The 20,429-nt window shown below is 35.7% G+C and overlaps 1 protein-coding gene across 2 annotated transcripts; it reads left to right on the top strand.

The window, feature by feature from the left end:
- Positions 1-379: 379 nt before the first annotated feature.
- Positions 380-19,237, top strand: LOC134693388 (L-threonine 3-dehydrogenase, mitochondrial-like). Of its 2 annotated transcripts, none has more exons than XM_063554185.1 (9): positions 380-538; positions 5,592-5,760; positions 6,491-6,533; positions 6,793-6,863; positions 8,200-8,415; positions 8,790-8,896; positions 17,638-17,728; positions 18,041-18,307; positions 18,719-19,237. In XM_063554185.1, exons 2-9 carry the CDS (start codon positions 5,613-5,615, stop codon positions 18,898-18,900), a joined length of 1,125 nt encoding a protein of 374 aa, XP_063410255.1. In that variant the 5' UTR covers positions 380-538; positions 5,592-5,612; the 3' UTR covers positions 18,901-19,237. The 2 variants fall into 2 exon arrangements, with proteins under 2 accessions (XP_063410255.1, XP_063410263.1); XM_063554193.1 differs by lacking the exon at positions 380-538 and adding an exon at positions 549-632.
- Positions 19,238-20,429: the final 1,192 nt, after the last annotated feature.

The raw sequence follows: 20,429 nt of genomic DNA, 5'->3' as shown, positions 1-20,429 counted from the left end.
TTCAAATTCATTTCAGTACATTTCACGTTCAAAAAGGTTTTAAAATATCATTGAAAATTTTCAATATTTAAATGATATAATTACTTAAATCAAAATTGAAATATTTTTTACATGAAAGACATTTAAAAAGAAGTTAATTTGGCCCTACTTTCCCCTTTCATAGAAGTCGTTCAGCCGTGGTAAGTTTCACTAGGTCATATAGGTTTACGTGTGACATATGTTTTATTGCAAATGTATATATTTGTTTCAGTTGAACGACTTTCTCTACATTTGGTTTATGTTCAACTTTAATAGGAACTCTATATGGAAATTATAATAACCAATTGAAACTTCTGAAAGTGACACACACCACTTTAGTACAACTTCTATTGGTTAACAGAGCCGAGCCCTCAGAACACATGCTTCACTAAAGGGATTTTTCTAAATCCAGATTTAGCTTATTTAACATTGTTCAATATATAAAAAGTACAAGGATTAATCATTCAATGGTTGATTGTTTTCGTATTATTGAAAAGTAATATTTTTATAACTTCTTACGGTAAGTAAATAAATTGTTTGTCCTCGTAATTTCAATCTGACAGGACCAGTTTATTTTGGATACATGTATGGTAATTATAAAGTTGTAACATCAGGTAAGTTAATTCTCAACTTATTTCTCATTAATGTAACAGAGAACAATACTTACAATTGAAATTAAATAATTTAGAATAGAACAGTTGGTTTCTGCTCAAAATTCCCATTACAGTACCGTGTAATTCTATATTTATGAATAAAAGGAGTTGCTGGAATCAATAGGAACTATACAAATTCTTGTTTAAAATTTAATAAGACAGCAAACCAACCACAGAAAAAAAATCGACACATAGAGGTTATAGACAATCTATTCCGCGCTGGTTTTAAGAATAATGCTCTTTCATATTAGTTTAGAGACAAATATTCTATACCATTTATTCCGTTAGGAACATTTACTGTCATATTTATTCCAGTGGAAATGATATTCCATAATAATGTTCCTTTTATGAACTTATATTATAAAGGAAATTATATTCCGTGACATGTAGACCTACATCCTGTTTTGTCTCAGATCAGGGCCAAATAGTTATTAATTGTTTTTCATTGTTTCTCAGTTTATTTACTCATTTTAGCGCATTTTTTTCTTGACTAGATAAGGGGACTTAACTTTTGCTTTATGTCAAAGCAGGTCCTGTTTTTTAAACTTATCATAATACCAGCGTAATGCTGGTTTTCTAGGAATTGAATTTATCTTATACTAAATCTTAAAAGCAGGTTTCATTTAAGGCCTGACACGAACCATTTCTCTTCTGAAGTGTTCAACACGAATACATTATAACTATTCACTTGAACGGACCTATTAACTATACATGGCTGCAATTAAAGTCATTGTAGTGGAACATGTTCTTTAAAAGAGTTACCTTTTTATACTTTTTTACAATAAATCATTCAGAGCGGACATTATTTTGTGGTTTTCATTGACAACTTTCTGATGCAATATCGCTGCTGATTCATATAAAATCAAATTTAAATCAAGCATATTAGTGCAAGTATAGAACAGTTAAATGTTTGATAAAAAAATATACGACACTGAATCAAGGTTTCATAGTAATTTCGACTGAAACACCGAGAAGCCAAAATATGCGTTCTTAGCATTTTCATTCTAGAATACCTAAATAAAGGAATGTGATGTGAATGCCATTGAGACAACTATTCATCTCAGACCAACTGACAAAGATGTTAACAACCATATGAGCACTGTACAACCCTCATCAATGAACACAAATCATACCCTAGACCAACGCTTTTGTTTTAAATGAAAGTCTTTGAAGCATCTGTGATTGATTGTTGGTGTTTAACGCCATATTTAGATCTCTTGTGACTATCCAGCGGTAATTTTATATGCTTATGGAAGCAGGAGAAATCAAAGAGAATCATCGACTTTCATAAGTAAAACTGTCAATCCTAGTCAAAACTGGAAATCCTAGTCAAAACTGGCAATCATAGTCAAAACTGACAATCCTAGTCAAAACTGGCAATCGGATTATCCTAGTCAAATTGAATCGGAGTCGAATTCTCTTTGTCGCGACGAGATTCCGAGTGAAGATTGAAATCACTGTAGATTGAAATTTGGTTGAAGTTTTCTAAAAAATAAAAATCATTAAGAACTGTTAGATTAACAAACAAGGGACAAGATGTTTCAAATATCTCGAACAAACGAAGAGAAACAGCAGAAACTCGCGTTTATATCTGCATAATTACTTCTAAATATTATAAGTGCACTGTAAATCTAAGTGTTAAGAAATAGAACACTGCTTGAACGCTTTTTTGTAACACTTTTTGAACGTGTAATGGCGTTCCAAATGTTTACACTAGTGTTCATTAATTGAATGTGTGGTGTTCAGTTTTTAATGCCTTTGTGTTTCATTTTTGAACACTTGATGTTAAAGACCTTAACATTAGTGTTCAACGATTGAACGTGTCCGAATGTTCAAAATCTTAATACGTCGACGCGTTCAACAGCCATGTAACACTTTTTGAACACAGCGAACATGTTCAAAAAGCAAAATGTTAAGATGCAGAACACCAGACGTTAACATTCAGAACAGTTGACATAGGTGTTCAAATTGATGGTGTTCAAATGTGAAATAATTTTCCATAAGTACTAAACTTAATTAAACTGTTATAAAAACTATATTGAATCAGGCAAAATACAACAATAAAACTATATTTTAACAAGTAATTCTTTATATAATCAAATGAGCATATATGTAAGAAAAGTGCACAAGAATACCTTATGATACCACAAGTAACAGTTAGTGAAATCACATACATAATGTTTTTAAACCGACTTAAATATATCACAAATAATTATTTTCTTCTGCATGACAAGATATAATTGCTACATCATGTATATCCTAACCAAAAAAGCATGTCAATGTGATAAGTAGATAGTTTATGATAAAGATATTTGTCACAATGAAAGTTTAAAAGTTTGCAAATTCCAACAGTTCTTGTACGATCACATAAGGTGTACGCTCAAATTTTCAGTGCATGCATCTTCACTTAAAGCTGTCAACTGGGTGGCATTTTATGTGTTATCATCAACTTCCAATGTCAAATCATCCACAACAAGTAATCCCTATGAGCCTATATATCCTGAAAAATAAAATTTAAAATTGATAGAAGAGAGTTTTTCATAAAGCATCAAATTATGCAATAGTTGTTATGCTTTAATTTCGATATAAACTAGAGTATAAATTGATATTCTATGGCAGTGAAATGCAAATATTGACATTATAAGTTACATAAGTCGATTTCTTGACCTAAGGTATACAGATATAGAAATGATACACCTACATAAGCTATTTATATACATATATTGTCATACCCTTTTGACAGCTTTCTTTTTCCAACACTTTTTAGCATGCAGAAATGACCTTCGTGGGCTACCGGTTTCTAATTCAAACATTCCAATCTAACTATTCCTGCAAATAAAAAAAAAACATTTTCTAAGTCAAAATGGTGTTCTATATGTTTACACTAGTGTTCATCAATTGAATATGTGGTGTTCAGTTTTTAATGCCTTTGTGTGCCATTTTTGAACGCTTGATGTTAGAGTTCTTAACACTATGTGTTCATCAATTGAATGTGTGGTGTTCAGTTTTTAATGCCTTTGTGTGCCATTTTTGAACACTTGATGTTAGAGTTCTTAACACTTAGTGTTCAGCTAAACTGAATACGTGGATGTCAAAATCATCATTTATTCTATATAACAGACAGACGATCACAGACTGGTTATTCAGCAGTTTAGAAAATCATAATAACAAAGCTGACAGTTATTTACGTTAATACTAATCTTTAATTCGTCTTTTATGTTGAATATTATAAATTTGGATATAACATTTATGAATATTTGACGATATATATCTGACATAAGAATATAACAAGGAAGCCAGCCATCGAACTAACTATGGAGATTATCCTAACTTGTTACTCACTTCTTTCGTGTTCATGTGGGATAGAAGTCCCTTCTCCAGTTCTCTTCCTTATGTGTATCCTTTCTTCGTTTAACCGCCTAAATCACCAGCCGATATCTGTTTCCGGTATTTGGTACCCTGGTATATTTTTTTTAACGCGAGGTGTTCAAAATTTCGAGCGATTGGAACACTGATTGAACATGTTATGTTAATAAACTGAACGGATCATGAAATAAGATAAACATCGACATATTTTTATTATGATATTATCATAACAGGCCTTATTGATATGCATAATTATGTCACTTAAGTAAAACTAGTAATAATAATAAAATAAGTTCATAAACTATACATATATGCCAGCTTGGAAGTTTAATATTTCACAATTACTAAATTATTTGTCAAAAATTTACAAGATCATCATCCTGCGTGCACATTCATATTTTTTAATGAATTTCTTTGTAAATTTGCCAATTAGAAGGATAGAAAATCGGACAAACAACTATCCTCTTTTTTAGATCAGAATTTGAACACCGGTGTACACTGTGTCTGAACACACATGTGAATATTTTTAACACAAACGTTAAAACTTTGAACACGTCTCTTAGCATGAACATATGCCGTTAAAATATTGAACATTCGGTGTACAAATTTTGAACGCGTCCGGACGCGTCAGCCGTCCGGTAGATTTACAGTGTGGTTGAATCAGACGAACGCCAACGCCAAAGTATAGCCACCTTTTTCTTAGTTCATAAATTTAAAGTATTCAGGATGTACTTTCATATATATAAATGATTATAATGCAGTTTTTGTAAGTGTAACACCTGTCTCGTAGGAATCAAGGAATCAATGAAACTTATCCGATTAGGTTTGTAATATTTTGTTAACAACGTGGTTAATAACAAGCTAAGCTTTTTTCAGACATTCGCCTTTCTTTGTCTTTAGTACACTGTATGGACTAGGCAGGTTATTCCCCATCTCGCCTTTCTTAGCCTGTAGATACTATCGGGTTTTTTTCTTCTTTTCACATTTCATCATTGTAAGAAATTCCATAGATGATATAATGGTATGACCTTCACGTTTTGTATTTACACGTAATAGAAAAGTTATAGAACTAAAATAAAAGATAAAAGTTTTTATTTAAATGTAAACATATGAGGATATCGGTTGAGACATAATAACGACAATTATACTCTTATATAATTATTTTTAAATGTCTATTGACATAAGGAATGGAAAAATATTATCGCACTGTTTGGTTTATTTCATGTTTTAAAAACACTCTCAAAACTGGAATGCAAAGGTTATGTAATATTGTTACTCTAAATAAATGAGGAATAATTACATGTTAATCCTGAATAGTTTGTTCAATGTTATGATCTTTACGGGAGACCAATTAAAATACGTACAATACCCTCTGAACAACTTTTGCCTATAAAAGAAAAGAAATCAACGAATATTGCTGGTTCTGTAAAAGGATTCTTCTGGAGACATACATTTTTGATTTAATAGTTGTGTTTCCTAATTTGATCAATGACTATGATTCGGTCCAAAGCGTGAAGAATTTTTTTCATTTTTAGTTTTTTTTTTTAAATACAGGTTTTTGTAATATATCGTATTATGAAGACGGTCATCCAGAAAACCGTCCAGAAATCATTGTCATCATTGCTCGGGAGATACCAAAGTTGTTCTGTCGTCGTTTCTACTAGACAGTATAATGATGATCACAGCAAGTACGAAGGCAACAAACCAAGAGTACTGATTACAGGTATGACTTATCTTAGTTTTTTTCTATGTAGTGTTCTGAGTACTATTGTTTGTCTTTTTGTCCTTTTGTTAGCCATGGCATTGTCAATTTATTTTCGTTTTTTTAGTTTGAATGTCCCTCTGGTATCTTTCCCCCATCTTTTATCAAGGTTCTAACTTTTAAAATGATCCCTCCTGGTTAATAACAACTCTTCTTAACTACTGTTTATTTTTATTATTTTTCATCCCATCTTGTCATATGTGTTTATGCTATGTTATGTTACAACTTTTGATGAACTTTTTTGGACCATTGCTACTACTGTATCTGGTATTTTAGAAATAAAGAATCTTGAATATTGGTATTATATATACTTGTAAAATCAAAATTCAACTATATGATATTGATGTGTCCGACACGGGAACGATCTGTCATGATATGATATATTTGCATTGAAATGAGAATTGAAATAGGAAATGTTTCAAAGAGACAAAAACCTGACAAAAAGAGCAGAACACAAGCATTTTAAACTACTTGTAATACCAAATAAATAAATAATTTCTACAAATTCATCATGAGCAATAAACCGCTATACTTCTAAGCTAGAAAGTTAATACATCCGGTAAGCATAGAGAAAGGAATAATACAATAGTTACACTTAAACAATGATATATGTGTTTAAAAATTCCAAACTACATGATAACATACAAATGAACATATACATGTTTGTAATTCTTTAATTGTTTTATTTTAGGAAGTCTGGGTCAACTTGGAACAGGGTTAGCAAGTGTGATGAGGTATGTTATTATACAGGACAACAGCTGTCATTCGTACACATTTAGAAACAATTTAACTTCATGTAAAATAAATGCTAAAAGAGCAGTTCGAATAATTGTTGGTTTTTATTTGACTGTGGTTACAGTTTTAGGTAAACATTCTGCGTTTGAAATTACTACTTTAAATCATAAAAATCTAATGAAATATTATGTTTATTCTATCTTTTTTTAAGTTGTGAGTCATTAGAATTATTTTAAACTAAACTGGTTTCTTTTCCAGAAAGCGCTATGGAGTTCAGAATGTTTTTATGTCAGATATCATAAAAGCACCACCAAATGTTGCAGCAAGTGGTAAGTACATTTTGAAAACTGAAATATAACATAGGCACTATTATGCACTGGTATGGGAGTCTAAAATGAAAATGGTGAAATTTCTTCATACTTTGCCAAAACGTAGTATCTATTGATATATGTTCAAAAATATTATGCAAACGATAGGTCATCGTGCATTTTTTTCAAGCTACAGGTTGTGACAAAATGATACATTTTGTATGGAATGTACAGGAAAAACACCATTTTGTGATTAGAAACTAAACAAAATGATAGAATCGTAAAATAAAGTAGGAAACGATAGCTTTCAAACAATGCTTTGAAGTTTGAGAATATCAAAGGAAAAGATAGGGTCACCGTACTTTTTTTCCCACTAAAAAAAAATCCATGTAGATTCCTTCAGAAAATGCACTGTTTTAGAGTTACCTCCCCTTAAAATGTCAATATAAAAACATTTAAAAACAACCAAAATCATCTGTACTTTTAAAAATATTAAATATTTATAACTTATATTATTATAAATTGGTTCTATACATGAAAATTCACATTGCATATCTGCAATCCTGCATCAAATTTTGCTAATTGGTTGAAAATCTGGACATTAGGTCCTCTGTTTTTTACAATTCAATATGGCGGAAGACACCCTTACCACCTTAATATTTAAAAAAAAGTTATACAAATTTTTCTTACAAGTTAATTTTAAAACATATAACTGATTGCAGCACTAGCTATTTGACTAATATATGTTATCTGTACTTTCATTCTTATACTTTCATAATAGACTTTCAATCATATAAAAAGAAACACTACTATTGTGTTAGTAACATAAATAAAGACACGTAATAAATGTACACTTTAATAGTTCTCACTAATACATTAAATGTTGACAGACAGAAAAATTATTATGACATCTGTACACGTAAAATTCTAATCAAATGTATAATCTATCTTCACTGTATACCGTTTACACACAAAAAAGTCAAATAAAGTCGATATAAAACAGAAGTGAAATAGTTCAGGTATACAGGAATCCCTTGTGACCTGTTTCTTGCAATACAGTATGGAATTATTTATCCAATTCCAAAGACCCCATGATACCTTTCTAAAGGTGTACACGTATCTTTAGCAATGTTCGAATACTTACAACAAGTTCCAACGCGTAGTCATAAAACTTTTGGTTAAATATAATTATCGTACTCATATTCAGAAGCCAACCAATCAGAACACTGGACTTGGTGGTTCCTGCTCAAATTACTTCTCGGTTTACCGGGAGAATGGCTGAACAGCCTGGTAACGTATATTTATGCGAGTTTAATGTACAAATATCTGAAGTGAATTTTCATTTATTTATTTCCAGGTCCATACGTGTTCGCTGACATCTTAGATTTTAAGCGTCTCCAGGAACTCATAGTTACTCACAATATAGATTGGATAGTACATTTCAGTGCTTTACTGAGTGCTGTAGGAGAAAACAATGTACCTCTGGCAATGCGAGTTAATATTGAGGGTCTACACAATGTATTGGAATTATCAAAACAATACAAGTTAAAGTTGTTTGTTCCTAGTACGATCGGTAGGTATCTATCATTCCGTCACAAACAGTAAATCACAAGTGTCATGTCGACAAAATATTGTATTGTATCTTCCCTTCATAACAATTGGTAGATATTTTATGCTAGATATGATAAGGTAACAGTGTAAGAAATATCAACTATAATTTTGTTGAATACGAAAACGAAAATTACATTTACAGAATTAAATCAAAAGACAACCGGTTGTTAACTAAAAACTTATTTTTATAATGAATTTTTATAGTTAATTATGTGTTAAATGAATAGTTAAAACAACCTACCAATTATTGCTGCTAAATAAATCACGTTTGTCCCTGTAATGCCAACAATTATCTTTCAAAGGTACATACACATTATTTAATTGTTATAATTAAAGGTGCATTTGGACCAGATTCTCCAAGGAACCCTACCCCCGATTTGACTATACAAAGACCAAGAACAATCTACGGTGTATCGAAGGTACACGCTGAACTGATGGGAGAGGTATGTCGTTTACACCCCTTTTCTTAGCATATTGATGGGAGAGGTATGTCGTTTACACCCCTTTTCCTAGCATATTGATGGGAGAGGTATGTCGTTTACACCCCTGTTCTTAGCATATTGATGGGAGAGGTATGTCGTTTACACCCCTGTTCTTAGCGTATTGATGGGAGAGGTATGTCGTTTACACCCCTGTTCTTAGCATATTGATGGGAGAGGTATGTCGTTTACACCCCTGTTCTTAGTATATTGATGGGAGAGGTATGTAGTTTACACCCCTTTTCCTAGCATATTGATGGGAGAGGTATGTCGTTTACACCCCTGTTCTTAGTATATTGATGGGAGAGGTATGTAGTTTACACCCCTTTGCCTAGCATATTGATGGGAGAGGTATGTCGTTTACACCCCTGTTCTTAGTATATTGATGGGAGAGGTATGTCGTTTACACCCCTTTTCTTAGCATATTGATGGGAGAGGTATGTAGTTTACACCCCTTTTCCTAGCATATTGATGGGAGAGGTATGTCGTTTACACCCCTGTTCTTAGCGTATTGATGGGAGAGGTATGTCGTTTACACCCCTTTGACATATATTCTAAAGAAATGATGAAGAACGTCTTCATTGAACGAAATCTTTATCTAAACTACATGTATGAATACAATAACGTCGCTAAGTAGCGACGTCGAATATACAGTTACGTAATTACCGCGGTAAACGACGTGAAGACGTTTACCAATTATACGATAATGTCTATAATAAAAGAAAGTAAAGTAATTTACAACATTCTGGGGGCCTCAAAATGAGTTTACTGTTCATATTTCAAGAGGAACTAGTTTAACAATTGGCCGTGTAGTAAAAAGTCCATTTGGTTCTGTTGATGCGTTCATATTGTCCTCTTTGTGCATAAAGTTCTCAGGTGATATCCTCCTTCCTTGAAATTGCTCTGGATCTCGGATTCGGCGAAATGTACGATACTGGGCGATAGTTGAAAGCGCTTTCAATCTTCGTAAAATCTGTTCGTAATATATCTGAATTAACAGTCGGTGGTATGTAGTGAATACGGCTTGTCGTAAAGTTCTCCGTTGTCTTGATTTTCTCACGTTCTTCGTGTCTGTGCGGGGTTATGATATTCATGATTGGTGAAAATGACGAAATGAAATGTTCTGATGAATTTCGATGCATAGGGCCAGATAATAAGTAGCCTACTTTCGATTTCACTGCGGTTGGTCCCGGTCCTCGAATAACTTTGTCCTCTACAATATCCCAAAAGTAATCGGCGCCGATTAATATTGAGACTTCGAAGTCCTCGTCATGTGATACAGGGTGTGCTAAATTTAATCCATTCAAGTACGGAAAAAATGACTGGTTTCTTGTGTATGTTTGTATAGGGTGAGCAATCTTTGGAACGATAAGTACATTAATTGGTATTAATTCTTTAGTCTCGGCTCGTAAATAAACAGAAGCCACTTGCAGATGTCTTACCTTCGTATTTGTTTCACCGAATCCCGAGACAGTTATTACTTCATTTCTTACGGGTTTCAAGTTTAGTTTTTCTGCCATATCCTTTGTAATAAAACTGCGCTGTGCACCTTCGTCGATTAAGGTGTTTGCTTGACTAAAATGGGTTTTGTCGGACGAGACTGTAACTATCGCGGTTTTCAAAAGTACTTGAGGTCTTACGGATGTCGTTAATGAGTGCATGCTTGCTACTGAGAGATTGCTGTCTATTTTTTCTGAATTATAATTTGCCGTTTCTGTTTTTGTTTTGTTTTGCGTATATTGCTCCGCCTTATTGCAAATACTTGTGTGATGTCGTTTACCGCAAATTTTACATGTATTTATTGATTTGCAGTTTGCGATTCTGTGTCTTCCCAAACAATTAAAACATAACTGTTTCTCCTTAACTGTGCGCTTTCTGTCATCAATATTTATTACCGTCATGCATGTAGTTGGAGCGTGAATGTCGTTACAATATATACAGGGTTTGCTGGTTAAATTTCTGTTATTTGATTCGTAGTTTCGTTTTGTACTTACTATTAATGCTGACGTAGATGTATATTCTGATTCTGATTCATAACAACTTACGGACTGACCTGCTTCTTGGATAGTAATTTCATGCTGAATTGCGTCACGTAGCAACTGTAAATTCCATCTATCATTTCCATTAACGCGTACCATATTTTGTCGGATGTTTCCGGGAATTTTATTTAAGATAATTGGTACTAGAAGGCTCCCGTACGATTCATGTGTTTGTCCCATTCCCTCAAGACCTCGAATGTAATTCTCCATACTGTCGTAAAAGTTCTTTATGTCTCTAATATTCGCGGATGGACTAGGTAGACTAATAAGGCTTTGCATATAGGCATTCACAATTTTGTGGGGTTGACCAAATCTCTGTTTCAATACATGTATGGCTTGAGCGTAATTTGTGTTCGTAATTTGTAATCCTGAGATGCACTGGCTTGCTTCTCTGTACAATTGAGACCTTAAATAGTTAAACTTCTGAACGTCGTTTAAGGACAAATTTTCATGAACTGCTGCACAAAAGGAATCCCAAAATGGCTGCCATTCCAGTATATTTCCTCCAAACGTGGGTAGGGTAAGCTTTGGTAATTTATGGTACATACTGGAGTTTGAAAATGTAGATGAAGAATTATTTGCTGGCGTGAAACTTACTGGAGTAGGGTTTATTAGGTTGTTTGAAAGTGTAAATTCTGTGGCGTGCGGGTTTAATTGTTGCTGTTTCGAAGATGTTGTGCTTTCTGCTTCCCGGATTACTTTTGCTAATTTTGTTAGAGTAATTTGAATATCAAATTCATACCTGTCGGCTTCTTCTATCTCTTCTTGAATATCCTCTTCCGAAATTTCTTCCACAATTTTATCGTTGAGTTCCGAGATAACTGTTTCCTTCTTCCGTATCATTTCCCTGATTGAAATAATTTCATTGACATCGTATTCCTTCAATAACTCCTCGACATTTCCGCTCACTCGCTTCAGTAATTTCATGACTGCACCACGATGTCCAGCTCGCATAGCTTTGAGTTTAGAACTCATCGTTCTTTTTGTCACGGCACCAATTTGACATATATTCTAAAGAAATGATGAAGAACGTCTTCATTGAACGAAATCTTTATCTAAACTACATGTATGAATACAATAACGTCGCTAAGTAGCGACGTCGAATATACAGTTACGTAATTACCGCGGTAAACGACGTGAAGACGTTTACCAATTATACGATAATGTCTATAATAAAAGAAAGTAAAGTAATTTACAACACCCCTGTTCTTAGCATATTGATGGGAGAGGTATGTCGTTTACACCCCTGTTCTTAGCGTATTGATGGGAGAGGTATGTCGTTTACACCCCTTTTCTTAGCATATTGATGGGAGAGGTATGTCGTTTACACCCCTTTTCCTAGCATATTGATGGGAGAGGTATGTCGTTTACACCCCTGTTCTTAGCATATTGATGGGAGAGGTATGTCGTTTACACCCCTGTTCTTAGTATATTGATGGGAGAGGTATGTAGTTTACACCCCTTTTCCTAGCATATTGATGGGAGAGGTATGTCGTTTACACCCCTGTTCTTAGCGTATTGATGGGAGAGGTATGTCGTTTACACCCCTTTTCCTAGCATATTGATGGGAGAGGTATGTCGTTTACACCCCTGTTCTTAGTATATTGATGGGAGAGGTATGTAGTTTACACCCCTTTTCCTAGCATATTGATGGGAGAGGTATGTCGTTTACACCCCTGTTCTTAGTATATTGATGGGAGAGGTATGTAGTTTACACCCCTTTTCCTAGCATATTGATGGGAGAGGTATGTAGTTTACACCCCTTTTCTTAGTATATTGATGGGAGAGGTATGTAGTTTACACCCCTTTTCCTAGCATATTGATGGGAGAGGTATGTCGTTTACACCCCTGTTCTTAGTATATTGATGGGAGAGGTATGTCGTTTACACCCCTTTTCCTAGCATATTGATGGGAGAGGTATGTAGTTTACACCCCTTTTCCTAGCATATTGATGGGAGAGGTATGTCGTTTACACCCCTGTTCCTAGCATATTGATGGGAGAGGTATGTCGTTTACACCCCTGTTCCTAGCATATTGATGGGAGAGGTATGTAGTTTACACCCCTTTTCCTAGCATATTGATGGGAGACGTATGTCGTTTACACCCCTTTTCCTAGCATATTGATGGGAGAGGTATGTAGTTAACACCCCTTTTCCTAGCATATTGATGGGAGAGGTATGTAGTTTACACCCCTTTTCCTAGCATATTGATGGGAGGGGTATGTAGTTCACACCCCTGTTCCTAGTATATTGATGGGAGAGGTATGTCGTTTACACCCCTTTTCCTAGTATATTGATGGGAGAGGTATGTCGTTTACACCCCTTTTCCTAGCATATTGATGGGAGAGGTATGTAGTTCACACCCCTTTTCCTAGCATATTGATGGGAGGGGTATGTCGTTTACACCCCTGTTCTTAACATACTGATGGGAGAGGTATGTCGTTTACACCCCTGTTCTTAGCGTATTGATGGGAGAGGTATGTCGTTTACACCCTTGTTCTTAGCATATTGGTGGGAGAGGTATGTCGTTTACACCCCTTTTCTTAGCATATTGGTGGGAGAGGTATGTCGTTTACACCCTTGTTCTTAGCATATTGGTGGGAGAGGTATGTCGTTTACACCCCTGTTCTTAGCGTATTGATGGGAGAGGTATGTCGTTTACACCCCTGTTCTTAACATACTGATGGGAGAGGTATGTCGTTTACACCCCTGTTCTTAGCGTATTGATGGGAGAGGTATGTCGTTTACACCCTTGTTCTTAACATACTGATGGGAGAGGTATGTCGTTTACACCCCTGTTCTTAGCGTATTGATGGGAGAGGTATGTCGTTTACACCCCTGTTCTTAACATACTGATGGGAGAGGTATGTCGTTTACACCCCTGTTCTTAGCGTATTGATGGGAGAGGTATGTCGTTTACACCCCTGTTCTTAACATACTGATGGGAGAGGTATGTCGTTTACACCCCTGTTCTTAGCGTATTGATGGGAGAGGTATGTCGTTTACACCCCTTTTCCTAGCATATTGATGGGAGAGGTATGTCGTTTACACCCCTTTTCCTAGCATATTGATGGGAGAGGTATGTCGTTTACACCCCTTTTCTTAGCATATTGATGGGAGAGGTATGTAGTTTACACCCCTGTTCTTAGTATATTGATGGGAGAGGTATGTCGTTTACACCCCTTTTCCTAGCATATTGATGGGAGAGGTATGTCGTTTACACCCCTTTTCCTAGCATATTGATGGGAGAGGTATGTCGTTTACACCCCTGTTCTTAGTATATTGATGGGAGAGGTATGTCGTTTACACCCCTTTTCCTAGCATATTGATGGGAGAGGTATGTCGTTTACACCCCTTGTCTTAGCATATTGATGGGAAAGGTATGTCGTTTATACCCCTGTTCTTATCATATTGATGGGAGAGGTATGTCGTTTACACCCCTTTTCCTAGCATATTGATGGGAGAGGTATGTCGTTTACACCCCTTTTCCTAGCATATTGATGGGAGAGGTATGTCGTTTACACCCCTTTTCCTAGCATATTGATGGGAGAGGTATGTCGTTTACACCCCTTTTCCTAGCATATTGATGGGAGAGGTATGTCGTTTACACCCCTTTTCCTAGCATATTGATGGGAAAGGTATGTCGTTTATACCCCTGTTCTTATCATATTGATTGGAGAGGTGTGTCGTTTACACCCCTTTTCCTAGCATATTGATGGGAGAGGTATGTCGTTTACACCCCTTTTCCTAGCATATTGATGGGAGAGGTATGTCGTTTACATCCCTGTTCTTAGTATATTGATGGGAGAGGTATGTCGTTTACACCCCTTTTCCTAGCATATTGATGGGAGAGGTATGTAGTTTACACCCCTGTTCTTAGTATATTGATGGGAGAGGTATGTCGTTTACACCCCTGTTCTTAGTATATTGATGGGAGAGGTATGTCGTTTACACCCCTTTTCCTAGCATATTGATGGGAGAGGTATGTCGTTTACACCCCTTTTCCTAGCATATTGATGGGAGAGGTATGTCGTTTACACCCCTTTTCTTAGCATATTGATGGGAGAGGTATGTCGTTTACACCCCTTTTCCTAGCATATTGATGGGAGAGGTATGTCGTTTACACCCCTTTTCCTAGCATAATGATGGGAGAGGTATGTCGTTTACACCCCTGTTCTTAGTATATTGATGGGAGAGGTATGTCGTTTACACCCCTTTTCCTAGCATATTGATGGGAGAGGTATGTCGTTTACACCCCTTGTCTTAGCATATTGATGGGAAAGGTATGTCGTTTATACCCCTGTTCTTATCATATTGATGGGAGAGGTATGTCGTTTACACCCCTTTTCCTAGCATATTGATGGGAGAGGTATGTCGTTTACACCCCTTTTCCTAGCATATTGATGGGAGAGGTATGTCGTTTACACCCCTTGTCTTAGCATTTTGATGGGAAAGGTATGTCGTTTATACCCCTGTTCTTATCATATTGATTGGAGAGGTATGTCGTTTACACCCCTTTTCCTAGCATATTGATGGGAGAGGTATGTCGTTTACACCCCTTTTCCTAGCATATTGATGGGAGAGGTATGTCGTTTACACCCCTTTTCCTAGCATATTGATGGGAGAGGTATGTCGTTTACACCCCTTTTCCTAGCATATTGATGGGAGAGGTATGTCGTTTACACCCCTTTTCCTAGCATATTGATGGGAAAAGTATGTCGTTTATACCCCTGTTCTTATCATATTGATGGGAGAGGTGTGTCGTTTACACCCCTTTTCCTAGCATATTGATGGGAGAGGTATGTCGTTTACACCCCTTTTCCTAGCATATTGATGGGAGAGGTATGTCGTTTACACCCCTGTTCTTAGTATATTGATGGGAGAGGTATGTCGTTTACACCCCTTTTCCTAGCATATTGATGGGAGAGGTATGTAGTTTACACCCCTGTTCTTAGTATATTGATGGGAGAGGTATGTCGTTTACACCCCTTTTCCTAGCATATTGATGGGAGAGGTATGTCGTTTACACCCCTTTTCCTAGCATATTGATGGGAGAGGTATGTAGTTTACACCCCTGTTCTTATCATATTGATGGGAGAGGTATGTCGTTTACACCCCTGTTCTTAGTATATTGATGGGAGAGGTATGTCGTTTACACCCCTTTTACTAGCATATTGATGGGAGAGGTATGTCGTTTACACCCCTTTTCCTAGCATATTGATGGGAGAGGTATGTCGTTTACACCCCTTTTCTTAGCATATTGATGGGAGAGGTATGTCGTTTACACCCCTTTTCCTAGCATATTGATGGGAGAGGTATGTCGTTTACACCCCTTTTCCTAGCATATTGATGGGAGAGGTATGTCGTTTACACCCCTGTTCTTAGTATATTGATGGGAGAGGTATGTCGTTTACACTCCTTTTCCTAGCATATTGATGGGAGAGGTATGTCGTTTACACCCCTTGTCTTAGCATATTGATGGGAAAGGTATGTCGTTTATACCCCTGTTCTTATCATATTGATGGGAGAGGTATGTCGTTTACACCCCTTTTCCTAGCATATTGATGGGAGAGGTATGTCGTTTACACCCCTTTTCCTAGCATATTGATGGGAGAGGTATGTCGTTTACACCCCTTTTCCTAGCATATTGATGGGAGAGGTATGTCGTTTACACCCCTTTTCCTAGCATATTGATGGGAGAGGTATGTCGTTTACACCCCTTTTCTTAGCATATTGATGGGAGAGGTATGTCGTTTACACCCCTTTTCCTAGCATATTGATGGGAGAGGTATGTCGTTTACACCCCTTTTCCTAGCATATTGATGGGAGAGGTATGTCGTTTACACCCCTGTTCTTAGTATATTGATGGGAGAGGTATGTCGTTTACACTCCTTTTCCTAGCATATTGATGGGAGAGGTATGTCGTTTACACCCCTTGTCTTAGCATATTGATGGGAAAGGTATGTCGTTTATACCCCTGTTCTTATCATATTGATGGGAGAGGTATGTCGTTTACACCCCTTTTCCTAGCATATTGATGGGAGAGGTATGTCGTTTACACCCCTTTTCCTAGCATATTGATGGGAGAGGTATGTCGTTTACACCCCTTTTCCTAGCATATTGATGGGAGAGGTATGTCGTTTACACCCCTTTTCCTAGCATATTGATGGGAGAGGTATGTCGTTTACACCCCTTTTCCTAGCATATTGATGGGAAAGGTATGTCGTTTATACCCCTGTTCTTATCATATTGATGGGAGAGGTATGTCGTTTACACCCCTTTTCCTAGCATATTGATGGGAGAGGTATGTCGTTTACACCCCTTTTCCTAGCATATTGATGGGAGAGGTATGTCGTTTACACCCCTTTTCCTAGCATATTGATGGGAGAGGTATGTCGTTTACACCCCTTTTCCTAGCATATTGATGGTTACTTTTCTCAACTTCATGTCTTGGGTTTTTTTTTTGCAAAACTTTCCGGCAAACAGTTCACCTTCGTTACAAGAATTGAGCAGTTCATCAATTTTCATTTCAGAAACAACTTTTTTATTAGCAAAATCTTTACACAAATGAAATGGTTTTCGTTTTAATTTAAACAATAAAGACAAAAATATTTATCAATACAGGTTGGCCATTTAAATATTACATCGAAATTAATTTTATTTATAGTACTATTACCACCGATTTGGTATGGACTTCAGAAGTCTTCGATTTCCCGGTGTTATATCTGCAGATACCAACCCAGGTGGCGGAACTACAGGTAAATATTCCTTTAAAGCTCTACTATGTACCTACTACATTTTATTGTATATGAGCATATTTATTTTTTCATACAAAAAGAAGAAAGTCGAATACAGAATCAAGAAATATTTAGGGAGCGATGGCAGATTGAATTCTTGACATTTAATAATAAAATTAACGGTACCAATTTTCTTGCACCAGATGCGCATTTCGACAAAACATGTCTCTTCAGTGATTTTTCTAGGTTTGTTTGATTTCATATTATTGGTTTATAATATATGTTCATCATCGTTTCCCCTGTATAATAATACAAATTATTAATTCCTTTCAGATTATGCAGTACATATATTCCATGATGCTTTACAAACTGGAGATTTCACCAGTTTCTTGAGACGTGACACCCGTCTTCCTATGATGTATATTGACGATTGCCTTCGTTCAGTCGTTCAGTTTATGGAATTACCTGGTAATCAACTCAAACAACGAACTTACAACGTAACAGCCATGAGCTTTACCCCAGAAGAATTGGTAGCCGAGGTTAGAAAACATGTTCCTCACCTCAAGGCTAAATATGAAGCAGATAGCAGACAAAAAATAGGTGAGTTACCCATCTTTGATCTAATTTACTACACCGTCGTTAGTAAAATATATCGATTGATTGATTAATTGATGCCTGTGGGTGGGTTCGACACAATAATGTCGGGAAAATTTTGCTGGACTGGAAAGTAAGGGTTTATCACGCAGACCGTTGAAACGGACTCTCCTCTTCGCCTTTATGAGTGTTTTGGTGCCAGAATAGGGAAATAAAAGAATAAATGAAATTATAACTGCGTTTAAAATATTAATTCATTATCAATGTTTTTACGTTCTCCTTATAAAATATCTAGCACGAGAACAATTATGCATAAAGCAGCAATAGATTCGCAACAGTTAATGCAACTTACTTTTGTGAACAATCATCTCATCACTTTTCCCCAAAATGAAAATGGCTGAATATTTATATTTTCAGCCGATACATGGCCAGAAGTGTTTGACGACTCAAATGCACGTGCTGACTGGGGATGGAAGCATGACTATGATATCAAAGGTCTCTGTGATATAATGTTTGAAAAATTACGACCAGTCTACGGCACGGACAGCCATCTGGACGCTAGTAATAAAGACGGAAAACAAAAGCTTACAGCAGCATAATGTCGGAAACATTCAGCTACATTTTAGACTGTGAAATGTGCAATTTACCGGTAAATGGACCTAGAACTCATGAACATGAGAAATGGTCGTTCTACCATAAACATAAATTTTACTGCTAAAATGCATTACATTTCTGTACATTATTGATTGTTATTTGTATATTTAAGGATTTGTTATTTATTATAAAATGTGAGATCAAACGTAAACGGTCCAGATTTTGGTTGTGATTTTAGTCCACAATCGTATATAATGTATGTTTCGAGAACAAGTACTAGTAAATTATACTATTGCATAAGTTGTGTATGTTCATGTGATATTGTAAACAGATTGTAAACGGGCGAACACTTCATAAGTTGGTAAACTTTGTATCTGATCCTATTTAAATCAATGATTAACTAACATATTATAAACCCAATAGTACTAGTATATGAATGATTTTTTGTATGAATGTCTAATTTTAATATAAATATTGGAAACATTTTACAGTACATGTACGTTTTACATGTGTTTAAATATTTTTACTTAAGAAGATTACTTGTCCGTCTAAAAGACTTTTGATGTTATATAAGTTGTTATTTATTTATGTAGTTTTATCTTCCGTATTTCATGTCATTACAAAAATATAAACATGTACATTGTTACAGTTTTATATTGCTCTTAACATTAAAATTTAAAACAGAAAAAAATTATTCATTGATGGTTTGAAACACAGTTTTAACCGTTATAGGTCAGTCAAAATTGAAACCTTTGGGAACAAACTGTGCCCCTCTACTTGCCGACTTGTTTCTTTATTATTATGAGGCTGACTTCATGCAGGAACTTCTTAGGAAGAAAGATAAGAAGTTAGCAATATCCTTTAACTCTACTTTCCGCTATATAGATGATGTTCTTTCACTAATAATTCAAAATTTGGTGACTATGTGGAACGCATCTATCCCATCGAACTAGAGATAAAGGATAATCATACTACAGATACAGTTAAGTCGGCTTCATATCTTGACTTTTAGAAATCTAGAAATTGACAATGAAGGTTGGTTGAAAACAAAACTTTACGACAAAAGAGATGATTTCAGCTTTCCAATTGTGAACTTTCCATTTCTAAGTAGCAACATTCCAGCAGCACCTGCATACGGGGTGCAGATCTCCCAGTTGATACGATATTCCCGTGCTAGCATTCCCTATTATGATTTTCTTGATAGAGGTTTACTGCTCACGAGGAAACTATTAAACCAAGTGTTCCAAAGTTGAAATCATCCCTTCGTAAATTTTACGGACGCCATCACGAGTTGGTTGACCGTTATGGAATAACCGTTTCACAAGTTATATCGGATATGTTCCTTACGTCGTAACTACAATCCCCTTCCCTTTCATGAATGTGACCTACCGAATTAGACTATTTACCGAATTTGTAATCACATAAGCAACACTACGGAAGCCACATGTGGAGCAGGATCTGCTTACCCTTCCAGAGCACCTGAGATCACCCCTAATTTTTGGTGGGGTTCGTGTTGTTTATTCTTTAGTTTTCT

This window comes from Mytilus trossulus, chromosome 1 (assembly GCF_036588685.1).
Source record: "Mytilus trossulus isolate FHL-02 chromosome 1, PNRI_Mtr1.1.1.hap1, whole genome shotgun sequence".
In the NCBI taxonomy this organism is placed as follows: Eukaryota; Metazoa; Mollusca; class Bivalvia; order Mytilida; family Mytilidae; genus Mytilus; species Mytilus trossulus.
Note: the sequence above shows the minus strand (reverse complement) of the source record. Positions and strands in the feature narration are given on the sequence as shown.

Bases quoted from the DNA above. Each gene is read 5' to 3' on its own strand.
- LOC134693388 (XM_063554185.1), top strand. From the start codon at position 5,613: ATGAAGACGGTCATCCAGAAAACCGTCCAGAAATCATTGTCATCATTG. The intron at 5,761-6,490 runs GTATGACTTATC...GTTTTATTTTAG, and splicing joins ACCAAGAGTACTGATTACAG to GAAGTCTGGGTCAACTTGGA. The intron at 18,308-18,718 runs GTGAGTTACCCA...TTATATTTTCAG, and splicing joins AGATAGCAGACAAAAAATAG to CCGATACATGGCCAGAAGTG.